The following is a 19530-nucleotide window of genomic DNA, read 5'->3' on the forward strand; positions in this document are numbered from 1 at the left end:
TTGACTTCTCCAAGCCGAACCTTCATGCCGGCATCTGGCGTAAGATCGGGGTCTATAATGAGCTTCTTACCTATTCCGTTTCTTTTCGCAGCCTTTGGAAATGCTGTGGGTTTGGGTCCGACAGAGATAGAAAGCGAGCCGATGCCAAGTGGCGGAGGCGACCTTCTCCGTCGCTTAGCATTTTGATGCCTGTCGGACATGAGACTCTTATTGTTATCGAAGCCATCGCTGATACTCTGTTGGAGGGACGGGTTCCTACTGGCTAGTGCAGATAAAATTTTGTAGTTCTCGAGCGTCGTTTTCTCCTGACCTTTTGTCGATGGCCTTCCGCGCTGTTGTTTTATGGGGCTTGGTGTTTTCGGGGCAACGAATAAGGGGTGGGCTCCGAGTTTCGAGTCTCTAAGAACGTCCCAAGCTAACCATGCCGTCAGAGTTGTTCAGAAGTGCTACGAGAGCTTGACCTGCCTTCGTTCCGGTCAAATATGTTGCCTTGCTGAGATTTTGGTGCGAGATTGGAATCAAAATTGCTATGTTTAGACGATGATTCTTGACGTACGAAAGCTTCGTTGACATCCTTATGGTCTAAGTGTCGACTTCGCCATCCCAGAGGCAACTTGTTGAGATTTGGCGAGGTCTTCTCTAGTTTCTCGGATGTGGAGGCAACGGTATCTGGATTGACCTCTCCAGGAAGTTTCAGGGAGTTGCTGTCGTTGGACTGTTTTCTCTGATCTAGGCGCTCTCTGGTATCCCTATTTACTGATGCAACGGCCAGGCTTGTAGTTGCTTCTTGCTGATTATTCATCTCATCAAGCACTTTGGCAACCAAGGGGCTACCTATCAGTTCCTGGGGCCTGGGACGGAAGTCAGACAAATTCGGAATGGAGCATTCCAGACTCACGGGGGCATCGCCGAGCAAGACCGTGCTGGCTTAGTTTTCCAGTGATACGTGCTTTCTGGCCCGTCATCGCTTGGCTGAGTTGAATATGCCATCGTCGACATTGACGAAAATCCGACTGTCCTGAAAGTTCTGCGAGGATGTTTGCTAGAGTATGTTCGGAAACACCGGATGCCTCCTTGTTGGGGGTTGAGACACATCTGTTTAATGAGATATTTTCTGATCAGCCCGGCCAAATTTGAATTCAAACTTTCATATTTGTCATAGGACCAGGTTTATTGACATTGACATAAGCTGTCGAGTTGGTCGACAGATGTCGAGTTACGATCACGAGAGAATTATTTGATTTCGTAGGTTGGTTGGGCCGAAAATGAGGTGGTCTGGGAAAAAAGTGTCTTCCGGCGCGTGATTGTTACCAAGCCTGTGCCCCAGATTATTGAATTGTTAAAGGAAGGAGGGAAGAGTCTTAAAGCATCTGTGGTGGTCTCAAAATAGTAGGCAGGACTTTGTGCCTTCCGCACCAAGTCAAGTCCAACTGATACAGTATCCCAGGAGGAGGGAACTTCCCCAGCCCATATTAGAAAATCAGAGCAAATCAATATCGATTGCACCTGCAGATCATGTGGAAACTTGGTGGTTGCTCAACAACAACAACAACCCCCCAAGCGGACACTATATAGAACATCTTCAGACACCACTTCGAAGATGCTTCAGTTTGGTAAGGGTTGTGATGTCACGAATTGGAGCAATAGTAGGAATTAAGTTGATATCGATAATCCTCGCTTGTAGAGAGAAACATCCCAGTTCCAAGTCACAGCGATCTCAGTAGTCCGTGGGCCTCCACCTTTTACGCTGAGCCTTTAGTCGCCAGCCCTACTGTCCACCCTCCTTGGGTGCGATAGCCTTGCTTTCGGGAACGTAGTCGAAGGTTCCTCCCATGTTCAACAACCAGACCTCGCCGAGGTTCGAAGGCACTTTCTCCCCCCACAAGAAGTTATGAGGGAAGCCCATGTCAAACGGCACAGCTCCCTCGATTTCCTGGATGTCTTCATCGCTCAGATTCAGGGCGAGAGCCTCGACATTTTGCTTCAGATGATCGACGGTGCGACCGCCCACGATGGGGAAGACGTAAGGAGTCTTCTGCATGACGTACGCCAACGCGACACTGGTGATGATGGTGTTCTTCTGCTTGGCGATCTTCTCCAGCACCTGGCTGATCTTGATTTGCGCCTCGCTTGCTTGGACTTTGCGGCCGTCCTGAGACTGGCGTTGCTCTTCCGTCTTGAAAGCGCCACCGCCCAGAGCACCCCAGGGAGCCAAACTCATACCCTCAGCCTTGGTCATCGGAATGATTTCTCGCTCAAAGTCCCGCGAAGCAGCAGACCATCGGCCTTGGTAGACGGAGAATTGACGTAATCCGTGATTTCTGGCGTACTCGTTCGCTTTGCTGGTTCGTAGTTAGCATCTTTTCAGACAAAGCACATCGCTGAGGCATACCTAACAACCCAAGCCGGGGTATCACTGATGCCAAGGTAGAGGACTTTGCCGGCGACAATCAGGTTGTTCAAGGACTGCATCAGTTCCGGAATAGAAGTAGAATAGTCCCACCAATGCACATAGAGCTAGATTCGATCAATGATTTCGCTCGGCTTGAGAAGTGTAAGAACTTACCAGATCAATGTAGTCGGTCTGCAGTTTGCGCAGACTTGCCTCAACAGAGGTGTGCAGGCTCTTGGATCCATTGCCGGTAAAGTTGGCCATGATATTGGGAGAGTTAGGCCCGGCTTGGTAGTTAGTCGAGTACTTGGTCGCAATGACTGCAGTTATGTTAGTTGGCAAAGGATTTCCTTAAGACGGACATCAGCACTCACCCATCTGGTCTCGAATACCCCTCTTCTTCATCCATTCGCCAATCCAAGCCTCGGACTCTTGGAATTGGTAATTATTGGAGGTGTCAATGAAATTACCGCCCTGCTCGTAGAAAAAATCAAGAATCTCCTCAACGGTCTTCTGGTCACAAGTTCCCATGTATCCTTTCCTAGTCCAACAGTCAGCAAAATCGTTTGATACTCTCCATCGAAAAGTTGCTTACCAGGCATTGCCAAAATTCATGGCACCCAAACACAGTGGGCTAACTCGGACTGAAGCCGTGGGTGAAAGCATGCGATATCGAGCCAAAGGGCTCTTAGGAGGAGCTGCCATAGGGAGGGCCGACATGTTGACTGCGCAAGTGGTGATGCTGAGATTTGAATGTTTGCCGAGAATGAAACAGGTAGGATGTGGATTCCAGGCAAATGGATTTTGTAGAGGTAGAGTAGAATGGGTTTGTGGGTGGTCTTTGGTTTTAGCAGTGAACATTCAAGTTGTCTCGAACCAGGAAGGAGGAGCCAAACTTATACCACTCTTGCCGTCTCGGAACGAACCCGACGGGACAGGCAAGAAGAATGGATATGCTCCTCATTTGGCAAGACATGCGTCTTAGATCGAGTCACATATGATCTCATGATTGGCCATTGAGGTTCATTAAGAGCTGCACGTCTATACGGATTTTAGAGTTGGTTGCTGCACCAGCCTTAAATCCGTGATTGGTGCAGAGAGTGTCATCCATGCATGAGGATCATACGTAAATGTGCTGTCACCCAGGTCGTTCCAATCACCGGACTTAGCCCCAACTACCGATCATGCCGTCTACGGGGATGCATACGACATTCAATGAATCAATGATGGCGTCAAGATTTCGGATCACACCAACCATCTGTGGTGCTAGTGGACTTAACCCCACAGTGCAGCACCGATGTGTCGATGAACCTGCATCCATTGGCAGTCTCGGTGAGAGAGTAGTAACAAGCCGCTGGGCCAACGTTTCCAGTACATATTGCCAGGCTTGGTAAGCCTACGAAACCGCTTGATGGCTGTCTGGTCTTGATTTGTAATGAGCAAGTCGGATATAAAGTATGGCCGGTTAAGTCCTTGACTATCGAGGTCATATCAATACGTATGAATAAAAAGACAAAAAGACATTTACTGAGCTGTTTATGCCGCGCAATTCGAGCATAAGAAACTCCACGCTCTGGAAACCATCTCTGGCACCAATGTCCAGCGTGTTTTGAAGTAGTGTATAAGTCTGAATTCTGTGTACTTGGCGAAACGAAGCTATCACTAAAGAAGTAAACATGAGCCTGTATTATGGCTCACGTTCTGGATATGTGCGCCAATCAGCACAGTGGGAAGCATGCATCCTTCACTCGTCTAAGCTGGCAGTCTGGGAATCTAGGTAGTGACCTACCGACCTGGAAAGGCCGGTCCACACTTTGCATTAAGTAAGCACGTAGACCGGACTAACCTAACTCCTTCCCGCATCAACTTCTCAGCAATTCGCGGGCAAAGCGATAATGGCGACCGAGGTGGTTCGATAATAATTGCAGCTTTGACAAGGGTCCTTCGATATTTGACTAGTTCGTCTCAACAGCCCATTGACACACACGCCCGAAAGCACGATATCCTCCTCCGACCGATTGATCCTTAATTCCCTCGAAATGACCCGATAATCGAATTGAGACGACCATGGCCATTGTCAAGCGTGCACAATGTCTTCTCCCGCACCTGTCCCCTCGAAGGCTGCGATCCACGCTCTTCGGGGCCTTCTTTTCGGAACATCGTGCTCTCTCGTCTTACTAGCAGAGGAGCGTCGCCAGCGCATCAAGCTCGCGCGAACTGCAGTCGAGAATGGCAGGAGATTGAAATCTTTAAAGAGATACAGCTCCAGCGGAGTTGCCGCCCTCGAGGCTCTTCAGGAAGAGGTTGCTACCGATCCCAACTTTATCAGCTGGTCAGCCCGGTCACGGAGGCATGCCTCTTTTCACGAACGTGGGAGGCTAGCATTCGACAGCTCCCACCTGGAAAATAATGTCGCCAGCGATGTCGCTCCCGATGCACGACGACCAACGAGAGCGACAAGCGAGCGAAACGCATCGTCAAATTCGTCAGAGGCCGTAGCACCACCAGAACGACGCGGACTCTCTGCCTCGGACGCAGCGAAACACTACAGCAATGATCCTTCTTGGTCTAGATTTCCGCCACCTGGTTCCGCGATACAAGTCGTGCCTAGTGCACGCGTTGCTTTAAGGTCGGCCGAGGGTCGCGCGAACACAGCAAACAGGAATGCTATCGCCATAGCAGTGGAGTCTTTCTCGAGAGATTACCCTCATGTCATTCGAGAACTCGGTGGATTGCAAGAAACACAGCTGGGACCGACATCGCAACAGCTCAATCAGCACACCCCACTCGCCGCCTTGAATCTTATCCATCGAGCGTACAACTCCATTGCCAAATCGGACGAATTACCCGACTGGATGTCGGATTTGTCTTCGCTTCTGGCGACTGCTTGCCAGCAGGAAGGCTCTTTCGAGGTTGCTGGGCAGATTCTGGAGGTTGTGGTCAATCACCGGCCAATTAACGAAAGCAACGTTCTGGCAAACCGCCTCCCCGAAGTCATCAACTCCTTGATATCCGAGGAGAACCTACGTGGGCTAGAGGTCAAAAAAGTGTCGGGCCGGCTGCATCCGGCGGCTAGGTTATTCAATGCCGACGTGGAACTTTGGCCGCCGGAACAGTCAATGTTAAGAACCGAATACGTCAGAGTGGGCAAAAGACTCATAAGGCGTGCTCTTGAGGCAGATTGCTCAATCGATGTTGTGCAAGTGTTTCACCGAGTTTGCGCTCTGAATCAAGACAAGCTTGGAACCACAGTGTGGTTTATGTTACAGCTCGCGGAGTTTCAGCAACACATCCTAGCCATCGATACCTTCATCGGAACATTCGCGAACTTCGATCAAACCTCTGAATACTCAAAGCGAGTTTGTGCCGATGTAGTAAAATCTGTCATCGTTTCTAGGGGGTACGAGTGTCGCGAAGTACTCCAGAAAATCAATCAACTCCGAGAGCGTGATTGCTGGGATCTCCCAAGGATGTGGCTGAGAGATCTGTTATGGACATATTGGAATTCAACATGCAACTTCGCAGCGACGCTCAGAATATTCAACGATGCGGTGGAAAACAACTTCTACGGAATCGAGAACACATACGATATCCGATCCAGGATGATGCGAATCTGTCTCGAGGCCAACCAAGTTGACAAGGCACAACGCCACTTCGAAAAATTTCTCTCCTCCTATCCCAAAGCTCGGGAGGACGTCGAAATTCTGGGCGAGTTTGCCTTGCAGAAGGCTAACCAGGGAGATTGGGCTGGGGTTCGTACCGATTTCGAGGCGATGAAGCCGATGCAATCGCTGTCTATCCACAACCGAGAACACTTCAAGCGCATTTTTGTAGCAACGCTGGAAGTATACGCAAAGACCCATACGTGGGGCGAAGTTGAATCTTTCCTGGAAACTTACATTATGGGACTCGGACTGAGTCTTGACCGCCACTTGGTTACATTCGTTGCCGATAGACATGCAAAATGTCGCGACACCAAAGCTTTGGGGCAGTGGCTGAGGTTCTGCAAAGACGCTGGGTATGCGACGGACGGCGGTTTCTGGACTGCTATGTTTGCCAGTTGCAAGAAGGACTGGAAGTACGACAATCAGCAGATCATGGACCTCTATCGCGACATGAAGCTTGCCGAAATCCACGGCGCGTTCCCTGACATCGACGACTGCATCAAAGATCTCACAACAACCAACACGAACGATCGGTTGAAGCGCGTTCGGGTGACGTCCTACATGGTGAGCCCTGCCAACGAAGCGGCAGCGTTTGATCGCATGAAACTCGAAGCCCAGCTCGGCAACTGGAAGCGCGTGCTGGCCGTATATAAGCGCGCTGTACACAACGGCATGGGGTATACAAGTCGATGTCTCAAGCTCGCCGTTCAAGCCGTCGTCCATTTTGAAGGCTCCAAAAGTAGGCAAGCGAGGCAACTGTTGAGCAAAGCACAATCGGAAGGCTGCAACATCAGCGAAGCCATGTATCCTTTTGTTCTTACCCAGCTCGACGAAATCGAGAAGTCCCACAAACAGACCGCATCGGACCGCGAAGACGGTCGCGGTCGGCCCTATGCACATATTAAGGCTGTCTTCGATGACTTGAGAGGCAGACGGCTCCATATTGACGACTTCCTCTTCCACCGCGCGGCCCGTGTCTGCCTGGCACTGCGCAACTATAGGGAAATGATCACGTTCTGCATCGTTGCGGCGGAGCTTAATGGCCGCAACGACCTATGCTACAGCGTTTACAACTTCACAAACCTCTTGACTGCATACATCTTAAGGCACGAGTACGACAAGGTGCGCTGGCTGCTGGTGGAGCTCAAAAACCGCGAGTACCGAACTTCGAAGGCCTGCCGGAGGGTATTGCACTGGGCGCTCAACTACCTGAAGAGGAGCTCACAGGCCGCCAAGTCCGAGGAGTATAAGCAATCCGACCTTGAGATGATGGCTCTCATCCATGAGACACGCACAGCCGTATGCGATGATAATCGCAATCAGAAGATCGAGGCACGGGAGGTGCTTCTAAACGTACTCACCAGTGGTAGCAGTAACCCGAGCCACTCGGGCAAGGCTGTAAAGCATGGGCCGGCTGCCTTTGGAGAGGAGGAGACGTGGGACATGATGAGCGAGGAGGATGGCGACGACGACCTGCCTCCTGCTCCAGCCAGGCCTGCCAGACGCTCAGGTATGGGTACTGCAAAGAAGAACAATGTGTCTAAGGACGCCAACGAATCTGGGCGAAGGTGGAGAGAGTCCCAGCAAGCCAAAGGGGCGTGGTCATGGAGCTCAACCACTGTCAGATAAGGCAGAGCTTAAAAGACGAGCTCGAGCTCGGAAGATGATAAGAGTCATACCAGAGAGAGTGTACAAATATGTGTACATGTAAATGTAAAACTTATCGGCGAACATGTACAATGATATAGATCATACAACGCATATTTTAAAATAAAAAAACCCTTTTTAATATCGATGAGAATGTTTATATAAGCATGGACCTTGTCTCGGAGACTGCTCCACGTCCACCTCTACAACACATTGAATTCACGCCCAGGGGGAGATATGGTGAGGCGAGGCGATGCGATGACCGACTTAGCAGCTTGTGGAACAAAAGGGCGACGGGCCAAGGCAGGGAGGGGGTTCTTGGTTGCATGTGTGCGCGCAGGCGACCAAGCCAAACGTTTGGGACCGGGTCAAGGCATCCATGGTTTGCCGCGAGGTCAGGCTCAATAGTCGTGGGGTCCATGAAACATTGGCCTAGGAGGCAATGGGGAAGTTACAGCATTGCGCGCACAACTCAAGATGGTGCAATCCAAATTGGTATTTGCTCGGAGGAGAGGGAGGGAACCTACGCGTCCGAAGAAAAGCCTCGTAGAAACGGGCTCGCCGGCCGCAAGCCTAAGCGAAGCAACTTCAACAAATATGGTACACGTAGCTACTTAGTGATCCCAGCCCGCAGGGGCCCCTACCACGATGGATCTGTTCCCTTTTCTCGCTCTTCGAGGCCCCCTCGGCTGGCGTCACTCTGCATGCCAACTTGCCAACTCCCCTCGTTTGACCGCCTTTGGAACCAACTCTAGCTTCTTTTCCCGTGGCAAGCTCTGGCTCTCTCGAGCCCTTCTCCTTCACTCTCTAGCTAGTCCTGACAACTCTTCTCGATTTCCCGTTTCGTGAACTGTGATAATAACGCCTCGGCTTCCGAAACTCGCCCGTCCTTGGTAAAAGCATAGTAGAAACAGTCATCACCAATCATATCCGCAGTCGACCGCGCAGTATATGCCGGAGAAAACGCCTAGGATTCATCGTCTGACCTCGCCGAACCGCCGGTTTTCACTGACGGAGATATGCTGATGGCAATCTTTTTTGGCGTCGCCGAATTTGACCGATCAGCAAAGCTTTTTTTCCTCCTGACCATGCTCGACGTCATAGATGCGTTCGAACCTGCAGAGCTGCTGTTCCTGCGTTTGTTCTGCATCAATTTACCAAGCTCGTCGTCGTCGTCTTCCTCGCGGCGCCTCTTCTCGGATAGTCGTTCTGGCGGCGCTACTGAAGATGATTCACTGCCGGAATCGGAAGCAACGTCTGTTCCGTCCTGCCTCTCACCAGATGTTGGCAAGACTTCGGGGTCCGCATTTTCATCTCCCTCTTCGTCAGAGGGATAGTCCACCAGCGGTTTTGAGGCTGGTGTTGACGCAGCCGAGCCGTTTGTCGGCTGCGCCTTGTCGAAAGCCCTGCTCTCAGGGTCATCTTCGTCGTCTGATGTGTTGAAATATTCCTCTTGGTCTTGGTCGACGGCAATATGTTCCGCCAGCCTTGTGTTGGGGTTGGCTACTCGTCTCGCATGATCTTCTTCTGACTCTGTGTAGAAATCCATGGTATGGCCTTGCGTTTGGTCGTATACGACGACGATGTTCCGGAAGGTATCCATGTAACTCAGCTCAACCAGGCGTTCTCGGTAGTTCTGAACGAGGAACTTGTTCATCTCCTTTCTGCTCTCTTGTTGGCTGACGAAACTGAAGAACTCAACACAGGCAGAGCTGAGAAGATTGTCCCGGGGCATCGATCGGAAGACCATGTTAAGAAGAGGCTCCAGAATGCCATGCTCCATGATGTGTTTATCGTAGAAGTTGTCCTGCATGCCTGCCAAATGACGGAAAAAGCGAATAGCCACTGGTAATGACGGTTAGCAAATTGGGGGGGAAAAACACGCATTGCGTAGACTTACCCAGCCGTAGGTATTTCTCCGGACAAGCAAAGAGCTGAGCAATTCGTCGGAGAAGATCATGCTGAAGGACGAAGAATTTGCTGCGGTGCACATGCTGCCGAATGAAGAAACACAGGATCTCAATGAGATATGTGAACATCGAGGCCTGTTGCACAGGAAAGTTCATGTCTGTGCGACCTTGAAGGTCGATCAGCGGTTTGAAGAGTCGCTGTGCCGAACTTGAATAAAAGTTGGCGAGGAACATTTCGTGCTGAGGATCAGCTGCTGTTTGCTGACGGCGGCCAGGAAAGTCGCCGTTGGCTTTGGCGTATGCCTCTTGTGCCTGGATTGGAGGTCCTGGGTCGAGAAGAACCTTTAGCGCATCTGAAATTTGCGACTTCACGCCGAGATCGACTTCAACCAATAACAAATCAATGAGGGAATCTGTTAATGGAGGTTGACCGTCGTGAAGCTGTCGGTAGATGGTGCCGCGAATCATATGCGGATCGTGGTCTATCAATGAGACCAGAACGTCGGTCGCGCCAACTCGAACGCTCACATCAGGATGGCGCAGGCCAAAGTTGATAACCTGAAGCAGCCCATGGCTGATGAAGTTGTTGTACAGGGTCTGGCGTGCTGGAGGTTGAAGGTTTTTCGCAATGGCGCAGCATTGCTGTATGAATAGGACTGCCTCCTTCTTCCGTCTCTGGTCTGGTTGAGTAGGCTTGAAGATGCTGAAAAGCTCATTGAGGAAGCCCCCATTTCCTTGCAGATGTTGGACAATATCCACTTGATTGAAAAAAATCAAAGAATTGAGGACGGAGAAGGTTGGGTCGTCGAGTATCCGCGCCAGCACGACATCCTTCAAGTACTGGAGCCGATATGTCTGATGGATCTTCCTTCGAATCTGGTCGTCCTCGATCGGAACAACCTCTTTATATCTTCCTTGGTTATCGAGCCAGTGACGGTGGTTTGCCTTGTGACTCGGGAAGTCTGGGTCGTACTCGAGAGCGCCGACGACGCCCAGAACGCACTCGTCAGAAACTGCATGCTCGATTATGGCTGTGTCGTTCAGGAGGATAACGGTCTTCATGATGTTGCACAGTCGGTGTAGGTCGGGGAGACTCTCGAGGTCCTCGGCCATCTCTACCAATGGGATTAACTTGCCGATGTAGTCCTCGCCCATGATGCACTTAGCAAGAGCGTCTCGTCCATTGACAGTTTGACTCATGATGCGCATGCTAGTTTCCACCTCCGGGAGATTGCCTATCTCTGCCGGAGGGAGGCTGATAGTGCTGGGCATTTCCATGGCGAGATCGTCGGAAAGGCTGTCATCTACGTCCAAAAATGTTAGGTTTGGGTCATCCGAACCGTCCCGGCCGCCCGTGACTTACCTGCGCCGGTCATTCCACCCTGGAAAGTCTGCTGCACACTATTGACGAATTTCCTGTCGTGGAGCCGCGGTCAGCGATACGCAATGGTAGATGAAATAGGGGTTTGCCGCATACCAGATAAGGGCACAGCCTTCCGCCTCCTGGAAGGAAAGGGCCATGTCGATGCCATTGCTGGGTTCCGTCCATACAATTAGAGTCTCTATCTTGCGTGTCAGTCGGTCTGCTCCATATATAGCGGCGGCATATGACTTGCCTTGCTGTTTCTGGAAGCCATCCTCCTTGCAAATCTTGGTCTCTAGCAAAAGCCGATCGGGGTGGTCCTCGGATTCGACAATGACTCTAGGGTCTCGGGGTTGGCCGTCTTCCGTCTGATAGAGCAAAGCCAAGTTAGTATCCAACCCTGGCATTTGGGAATGCCGGCGAGAGGGGCGCGCGCGCGCGCTCACGCGACGACGACGATGACACGTACCTGCATGAAAGCAGCGGTGCAAAAGCCGGTGCCGCGATCGAACCAGTCATTGTTGCGCAGCTCGTAGACCTTGACGCGTTTCTTGTCCGTCGCATGATGAGGCACGGGTTGTGCCATCATCAATGGTTCGGTGCCCCCCTCGGTGGTGAGACGGGGGTAGCTAAGGATATCGGGTGCGAGGTCGAGATGTTGTTGGAGAGAGAGCTCAGCGTCGGTCTGGCTGAGGATGGTGAGCGCCACTTTCCCAGAGGTCGGTCGCGCCTGGAATGGGGCGCGGCTCTCAACAGAGACGTCGGTCGGGGACGAGAATGAAAAAGAGCCTGTCTGAGATACGGTCGTCGATGGTTTGTGGCAACGAGATGTGCCGGGTGACGTAGGGACGAGTTGATCAGGGAGCCATCAAAATGGGAGGGGGCGGTCGGGTCGCGCGATTGGCGGGCGCCGGGGATTTGAGCGACGCAAGGCAACGTAAGGTGAAGGAAGGATGCTGCTGCTGACGCGACAGCGATAACGGAGTGCAAGCAGCAATGGTGAACAGCGCGCTTGCAAAGTTGGAAGCCGGCGAAACTGGAGTCCGGGGCGGATCGACTGCGGCGGCGTGGCGCAATTTTTGTGGTTGCGTGGGTTGCGGATGATGATGAGATGGAAGAACTTTGAGGCTGTATTCGGTCGGTCGGTCGGTCGGTCGGACAGAGGAGGCGAACTAGGACTGGGCTGGGCTGGGCTGGGACGGAATCTGCGCTGACCGCTGGCAATGCGCGTGATTCACAGGCCAGGTTCCATCTGCCCAGGAATCAGCAGCCAGTGCCAGCCGCCCGCCCAACCGTACTCCCACTCGCCGCTGTCTGGCTCGGTACCCGCAATGCACCACCTTAACTAAAGGTGGGTCCCCGCCAGCGTCCAACGCACCTACCACCTTCCACTCTGCCTGCACCCGCGACAACCCACCAGGGAGGCTTGCGTCAACCTGCGGCTACTCGTCTAATTATCCCTTTTCGGTAGGCGCTCGTCTGAGTTTTGTCGTCTGGTGGAGAATTGCTGACTTAGCACAAAGCATCGAGTGCCGGCTCGTGTCCAAGGCACTCACTAGCAACTGCCAAACTGCAGACTTGAGCCAACAGAAGCTGAGGAGAGACACCTTGGGGTCCATGCAGGAGCGCGGCCACTGGCGTGCCTTGTCTTTTGTTGCCGGGTTTCTCGTTGGACATACCTTAACCTTAAGCCTAGCCAGCCTTGAGGTCAATCATAGTTCAGCCTCGTCATCCCTCAGTTTTGTTTTCTCGATCTTATTTATACCATGAAACACCGTTTGTGGGACCCGGCGAGTACCCCAGCTTGAACTTGGGGAGCACGGCGGTTTAGCTGCATACTGAGATGATTCTGCTTCCCCGCACTCCATCTTCTTGTCGATTGGTACTCAGCAATCCCAGATACCCCGGAATGAAGATAAATTAGCTGCTAAGTTCTGGCAGCATTCCTCCTCCTCCAGCTAGCTGAACAAGATCCCAGCCTTGAAAGACTCGCGTGCTATGCCACTGTCTTGGAACCGTTGAGGAAACGTGCCGCCGCCGTTCCACGCGCGACGGTAATTCTGCCAGACACTGTCGCCAACTCCATTCGGCAAACACGTTAAATACTGTACCCGTATACGCCCATTGCAGGAAAGGGATTTGCTGTTCTCGAGAAACTGGATGCGGGATAGACACTTGATCGCCACGTTTGAAATCTGGTGACGCCCAAAGCATCTAAAATTGACCCAGCTCTGCTTGGTCACTCCCGTGCAGATCATCCCACAAGCTCGAGCCACCTCGCTGGGGCACTGGAACACGGGGCTCTTGATTGGGACCCAAACTTTAACGGTCATGCAGGGATTCCAATCTCTATCCCCACGATATCAGGTTATCGATACCCGCTTTCAGCATCCTCGTTACCACGTTTGATTCAGAAGCAGGGACACATCCATCTCCCCGCCACAGTTTAGGTCGCCTTACCGAAACTTCTTGAAAGATCAGCCGATATGTTTTGACCACACCAAATCTAGTAGAACTTTAAAACCAACTGGAAAACTTATGTGCGCTCAGCTCCAGGTTGGTTGGCTTTCACACAAGTGCCCTCCTCGGGCGAGACGCCGGTGCTACTCACCCAACGAATTCTGAGAACGGGAACAGCTCCGACCATCAACGATTGACGTGAAGCGACCAGCAATGAGATCGAGCGTCATGCCTGCTACGACGAACGATTGATGTCAGGTGATTCACCCGTCTGGCAATGAAAAATAATACAACCTGTGCTTCTAGATTGTGACACCCTGCAGCCTAATTGACAAAGAAGCTGCGGCAAACGAGTGCACATCGGAACCTTTGCAGACTTGAATGCAATAGGAGCCCTTGCTGGGAACAATCTCATAAACTGGCACTGGAGTACAGAAACAGCATGCGCCAGTTGTTTACCGCCTCTGCCTAGGCATCTAGGAGATATAGAATTGCTGCTTGCATGTGTCTGATGAGACGACGGAAGTACGCCGGATACGAGGCGAAATCTAGGCCCCTCTAAACATCTAGCTAAAGCAGGCTGACGACGCCCTCGAAGACAGACAAGTATAATTGAGTGGTGTTGCCTGCGTCAGCGAATCCATAGCCACGTGCTGAATGATGAAAGAATCCCTGTGGTTGCGACTGGAGTTTGGTCACATATACCGGTATTGCTATATTTGAACCTAGTATCGATATGGTGCGGTGGCGAGAGAGAAACAAAGAAGGCATTGGCGACTGGTGGGTACTTCAACTGCCACCTGCAGTTTCACGATTTAAGCTCCTTCGATGTTACCGGATCAGCGTCCTTGGCCACGGTGCATACGCAAGCCTCATGTGGATTACCTTTCCGAATCTGACAGCTCTCATATCAAGACCTAGAATCTACCTTGACCAAGTGGGATTGGGAGCATGCTTTGACCACAGCTAGGGGTGTAAGGCGAGGCATGGAAATGCAGAACAATGGCAGACCACTGCGCTGCATGATAAGCCAACAAGGGCCCGAAAACAACAGTTGGCAGGCGCTTGGAAGGTATCGAGCTATCGATTTCCAGAAATGGCTGTGTTCGTCTGCGTAAGCAACCCTAATGAGGCGATTGTGGCATACCCATGAATGGCAGTGAGATTTGACCGTCACCTTCGAACAGGGTTTATCTGCAGATTGACCAAGGCAAGGCAAGGATTCAGACCGGCGTCGGAGTCTAGGAGCACCATTGCGGCCCTAGCAGGGGGAATGGAAGCCCGGGCGGGCCGGACGCTGCTTGCAAGGCGGCGACGGAGAAAATTCCAGTTGGGGCGAAAGCCAGGGTGTTTGGCACGGCATGAACCGTGCCTCAGCTCAACAATCCCGACAGTGCAGAGCAAACAAGTTTCCCCCCCCCCCCCGGCCTTTTGGGAGGATGGAAATGTGACGAGAGTCGACGAGGATCATTAGACTCAGTATCTTATCTTTGTCTCTTTAAGGGGAGGTCCTTCATTCGCTCGTGCTGTTTGGCACTTACATGCATGTAAGACTGCGATAGTACCTCGTTTTCCCACTCAAAACCTGCTGCAGGCGCAATTGAGCTGGCATACACGGGCGATACGGCCGCTCAATGTCGCAGAAACGTGCGTGTCAATGGCAGCAGGCGGCCGGGTGCGATTCCGAGCGAAACATTGCTCCAGTGTTTTACTTCGGCGCTATTGTACATGACGACGTCTTTCGTAGTGTGCAATAGGCATGGCGAGAGGGGTGGGGGTGAAACGGAACAGTATACCATGACAGGGTCCCATCATGGACGCAGGCATTGATAGGCACCCATGTGTTGATCGGGGATGGTCAAAAGTCTAGGCTTGAACTGGGCATGGCCGATCAATGATGACACCCCCTGAGAAGGAGTAGCTAGCCAGGTTTGGACGGCCTCGAGGGGTCGACTGGTGCGTGGCAGCGTGGGAGTTGTGGTCTCATAATCATGTACCCGGCATAACGGCAAGTCCATCCACTCCAAGTCTAGTCTTGCAATCCGTCAGAGGGGAGGGGGGTTGGGTTCTTTGAAGGTATGAGTTATCACAACTGGCCCGATACGAACGTTATCCCTCATGGGGCCAAGTCGTTGGCCAGCCACAAACATGGCTTACCACGAAATAAAGGAAACCCCCTCGTCAAGGCTCACGAGTATCCAGCCTCACAACCTTACACTACAAAGGGAATTCATGAGGCTGAAGTGCCAAGAGAGCCGAATATTGGGGCTGGTTGACAGGTCCAACGTCGAGTGTCGCAAGAGCCTGACACGGGCGGTGGCATTTTCCGGTCCTGAAAGGCGCCATTGCATGCATACTGCAGGGATCCCAGAGATAAGGGAAAAGCAAAGAGTGATCTGGCGTCGGCGATGCGACGGTAGGTTGCATGACGAGGTTATTTTGGATCTGGCGGCGATAGCAACAACGACTATTGCTCAGCACGGGATCCCGAAGAGGAATTGGCGTCGTTTGTTTCCAACGTGAGGGCAAACCAATATTCCCAGGGCCAGGCTGCCGGGGGTCAAGATAGCTGGCGGCCCTTTCCCAATCCGAGCCTGCAAGCTCAGCGACGCTGTCGTTTTCAGGTAGCTGAACACGAACCCCAGCTCAGTTTGTGTCTGCTTTGGTCCAAGCGACTGGGTCAAGCAAGGTGCCATGCAAGTGCGTCTGCGTCTGAATGCATAAGACAGCTTGGTGGTCGGGATTTTGTGCGGTGTGCGAGGATGTGCCGGTGAGCAAGGCAGCTGTGTGTGGCCATGCATTGTCGCCTTGCTTGGGGGGTCTCACGGATCAAGGCAGCGGGTCGGTTATTTGTATGTGAAATGAAGGGCTTGAAATGAGGTCCGATTAATATTGGCACATCCTGGACATGAGTGTATGATGAGATTGGCTTGAGGAGCTTCCGGGGCTCGACGCGGTACAGATGACAGCAACAATTAGGGTGAGTTTGACTGGCTGCTTGGCGCCAGGAACCGCTGAGCGCAACCAAACGTCAGCAATTGGTCTGCAAAGGACCTCCAGATGAGGGTTGCTTGTGTAAGACTCTCTTACCAGGCCGCCCTAGGCTTGAGATGCACCAAGGATGTAAGTGGCCTGTGACTGCTGGCTGTCAATTCCATTCCGACAAGGTACTACCTTGTTCAGAAATTGCACCTCAGCGCACCCAGAAAGAAGACCAACGCGGGCCGATCAGGTATCTAAGCATATCTACCTACAGGTCATCCGATATATTGATGAGGTGCACACGGCGTGCGTTTTCAATAGAGCTTCTCGCAAGAGTGAGCGAGCGGAGAATTGGTGGCAGGGGGTGTGGGTAAGGTGGGAAACGTTGGGTACATACAACTCTTAACTGCAGAAGAATCGCATCACATGGAAGGAGGGAAGATTGCAATTCGACAGTTCCTTCCTTTGTCAAGGTTCGCCTGAGACTAAGGTGCCTTGACGGAGACTGATACCTGGAAGATAGCCCCCAGGCCAGATGGCTCCCGCCATCCGACCGTCAACCTTCTTTTCCCCGAACACCCCCTCCCTAACCAAAATCGACTCTATTCTCCATCACCACCCATGCTCATGCCCATTACCTTGCTGCTCCGAGCAGGGGCAAGATCTGACATACATGATACCCTCCTTTCGCTTCGCGTGCGGCCAAAACACTACAAAGCAAGAAAACGACAATCTGGTGTCGACTAAGGTGTTATCGCGATGTTCAGCCGTGTCGTTCTTGTTCGTCGAGAAGCTAGGATGCGTGGGCCGCTCTTCGCACAGGCCCCAGACTTACAAGACGCCGCTGCTGCCGGGCGTCGCCCTACCGCTTTTGGGATGGGCCCAACCCCGATCAGACGAGCGAAGAACGACGACAGCATCCGGCCCATAATCATCGTGCCATCAAGGGCATGTTTTTGTTAAACAAACAAATCAACGTCGGTGGTGTAATAGGAAGAGGTGTCGAGTGGCGTTGGGGACAATCTCGAAGAAGGCCAAAGATAGACGACACGGCCGTGGCTTCTCTTTCTGCTGCCCCCCACCCGTTGCCATGGTTGGCTTTGAGGACGTTTTGCCCGTTGATAAAACGCCAGATGGATGGTCGTCGCTCTTACTCGACCAAGCCTAGCCTGTGCCGGCGAGGGCGAGAGCGGGTACGAGTAAAAGAGAGAGCTGGTGGTGGTGGTGGTGGAAGCACGGGAGAAGAGGGGAAAGGCGCATTGGCACACCATCAGCAATTCCCATTCACCAATTCACCGTCGGCATCATCCATCCATCATCAGTGGCCCTGTTCCCCTGAAGCGACCAGCGTTTTTTTAGTTCGAGGCACCCCTGTCTGGTGCGGCTGTGCTGGGTCCCGACTCCTGAGGAGCCAACACCGACACCAACGCTATCATTCGGGGCCCCTGGGAAAAAAGTCCGCGCGAGTCTCCGTGCTGCTAATCTGGTATTTGGTACCTGGGCGTCTCCTAGCGGCTTCTCTTCCCGCCGACGCTATCGATTCCGACCAAAGACTTTCTTTTGGAGCAGCGATCACAACGCTCGTGCTGTCACCGGTGCACCCCTGCAGCCAGGTACCGCTACTTGCCCTGAATACGAGGCCCGTTTGGCCTGGCAAGAGAAGAGGGCAGCGGAGGGCAAAACGCTCTCTGCAATGGATCCAACCAGGCTAGGCACAGGTAAAGCCGCCAACCTTTATCAGGCGACGAGCTGTCTCTGACCCGCTGCAGCTGCGATTTGCTGTTCAGTGCTGGAGGCCGTGTCACCCATCTTTGACCTTGGGTACGAAATGAGACGAGAGCTTGTCGTCCATGAAATGGTACTTTGGCCGTCCAAAGCCTCACACTTGCTCCGTGTCCAAGGGTCCGGTGCCAACCGCCGGGCCCAATCTGCTACACCATGGGCTAACTAACCTTCTTATCGGCGCATTCGTGTCTTCCTCAGCCCGTCTTCTCTCAGCCCTCGTTACGAGTCGTCGACGGCAGCCATAGCAGTCAGCTCTTCAGCTCTGGCTGTGTGATTCAGGGGTGTCGACAGATGGACGAACAAACATCGTGACGGCGGCCCAGCCACGCCATTGACACTATCACACGCGTTCCCCGGCTCAAGAAGCGGGACAGACGGCGGCGCCATCTCACTGCGTCTTGGTTGCCATCGTCTTGAAGGCTGGCCTCGCCCGTTGTTGCCAAGGAAGGGCGAATTGGAGCCATGGGGAGCCTGACGCTGCAGAGAAACCGAGCGGGCTGCACGTCGTCTGGACCCCCGCCTGCTATTATCCCAATCCAAGTCTCCCATCCCATGCACCCATCCCATCTCCTACTGCCACCTCCCCCCCCCATGCCATGCCTCCCATGTCCAACCCCCAAGACACACACCACCTCCACGCCTTAAAGGAGCCAGGGCTCCCGAACCCAGCTTCTCTTCTGTCTGCCTGGTGTTCTTTCCATCTCCCGCTCATCGACCCTCTTGTTAGTTCCTCTTCCCCCAAACGGCCTTACCTAAGGCCGGCGTAATTATATTAAGCATCCCTCCTCTTCCCGTCACACGTGTAACCCATTCTTCCGCCCTCTCGCCTCTACCTACCGACACCCATCCGTCCACCTGCCAGAAAGGCCCGAGCTATTGTCGTAACAATAACTGCCAGCGAACGGACGACTTTCGCCAAACCCACTGGTTGCCACCTTTTCCATACCTCAGAGTCAGTGAGCTTCGGAGCTGGGACTTTTTCTGTAGTACCGCCCAAGTTTCACCTGTGCCGCCTGAATTATAGCTCAAACCAGCTGCCCGGGCTCGACTTAGACGACACCTCGTGCGCCGAAAACGACAGTGCGTCGAACGCTGCCCTTTTATCATCACCTGGCCTCCCACCACGCCAAGAAGTCGAGGATTTCTGGTTTGCTTCCTCAGCAGGACAACAATCGTTCCAGAGAAGCTCGTCGCATAGCTACACTTTCTTCTGTCTGATTGGGCAGCCGTGTGCTTCTCCGAATTTCTTCATCAGCCCTATTCATCGACCCTCTTCAACGAAACCCTTTTTGCCTGTCTAGGTAGAAACAACCGACGCAAGGAATC

At 52.7% G+C, this 19530-nt stretch overlaps 4 protein-coding genes across 4 annotated transcripts; 1 reads left to right on the forward strand and 3 right to left on the reverse strand.

Annotated features, from left to right (window-relative positions):
• Nucleotides 1-1768: 1768 nt before the first annotated feature.
• Nucleotides 1769-3112, reverse strand: EsH8_VIII_000654 (NADP-dependent oxidoreductase domain-containing protein; the record flags this gene model as incomplete). The annotated part of the gene is made up of 5 exons (XM_083269696.1): nucleotides 1769-2342; nucleotides 2393-2517; nucleotides 2567-2712; nucleotides 2767-2933; nucleotides 2988-3112. 5 exons carry the CDS (start codon nucleotides 3110-3112, stop codon nucleotides 1769-1771), a joined length of 1137 nt encoding a protein of 378 aa, XP_083129464.1.
• A 1370-nt stretch (nucleotides 3113-4482) lies between these two features.
• EsH8_VIII_000655 (uncharacterized protein) lies at nucleotides 4483-7686 on the forward strand (the record flags this gene model as incomplete). The annotated part of the gene is made up of 1 exon (XM_083269697.1): nucleotides 4483-7686. One exon carries the CDS (start codon nucleotides 4483-4485, stop codon nucleotides 7684-7686), a length of 3204 nt encoding a protein of 1067 aa, XP_083129465.1.
• Nucleotides 7687-8671: 985 nt separating this feature from the next.
• On the reverse strand, nucleotides 8672-11566 carry EsH8_VIII_000656 (component of IIS longevity pathway SMK-1-domain-containing protein; the record flags this gene model as incomplete). Its single annotated transcript, XM_083269698.1, has 6 exons — nucleotides 8672-9549; nucleotides 9605-10918; nucleotides 10978-11030; nucleotides 11092-11176; nucleotides 11231-11345; nucleotides 11447-11566. The coding sequence occupies 6 exons, from the start codon at nucleotides 11564-11566 to the stop codon at nucleotides 8672-8674; spliced, it is 2565 nt and encodes an 854-aa protein (XP_083129466.1).
• Nucleotides 11567-12935: 1369 nt separating this feature from the next.
• Nucleotides 12936-13310, reverse strand: EsH8_VIII_000657 (uncharacterized protein; the record flags this gene model as incomplete). Its single annotated transcript, XM_083269699.1, has 1 exon — nucleotides 12936-13310. One exon carries the CDS (start codon nucleotides 13308-13310, stop codon nucleotides 12936-12938), a length of 375 nt encoding a protein of 124 aa, XP_083129467.1.
• Between the last annotated feature and the right edge of the window lie 6220 nt (nucleotides 13311-19530).

Source organism: Colletotrichum jinshuiense, chromosome 8 (assembly GCF_051148585.1).
Source record: "Colletotrichum jinshuiense chromosome 8, complete sequence".
Classification (NCBI taxonomy): domain Eukaryota; kingdom Fungi; phylum Ascomycota; class Sordariomycetes; order Glomerellales; family Glomerellaceae; genus Colletotrichum; species Colletotrichum jinshuiense.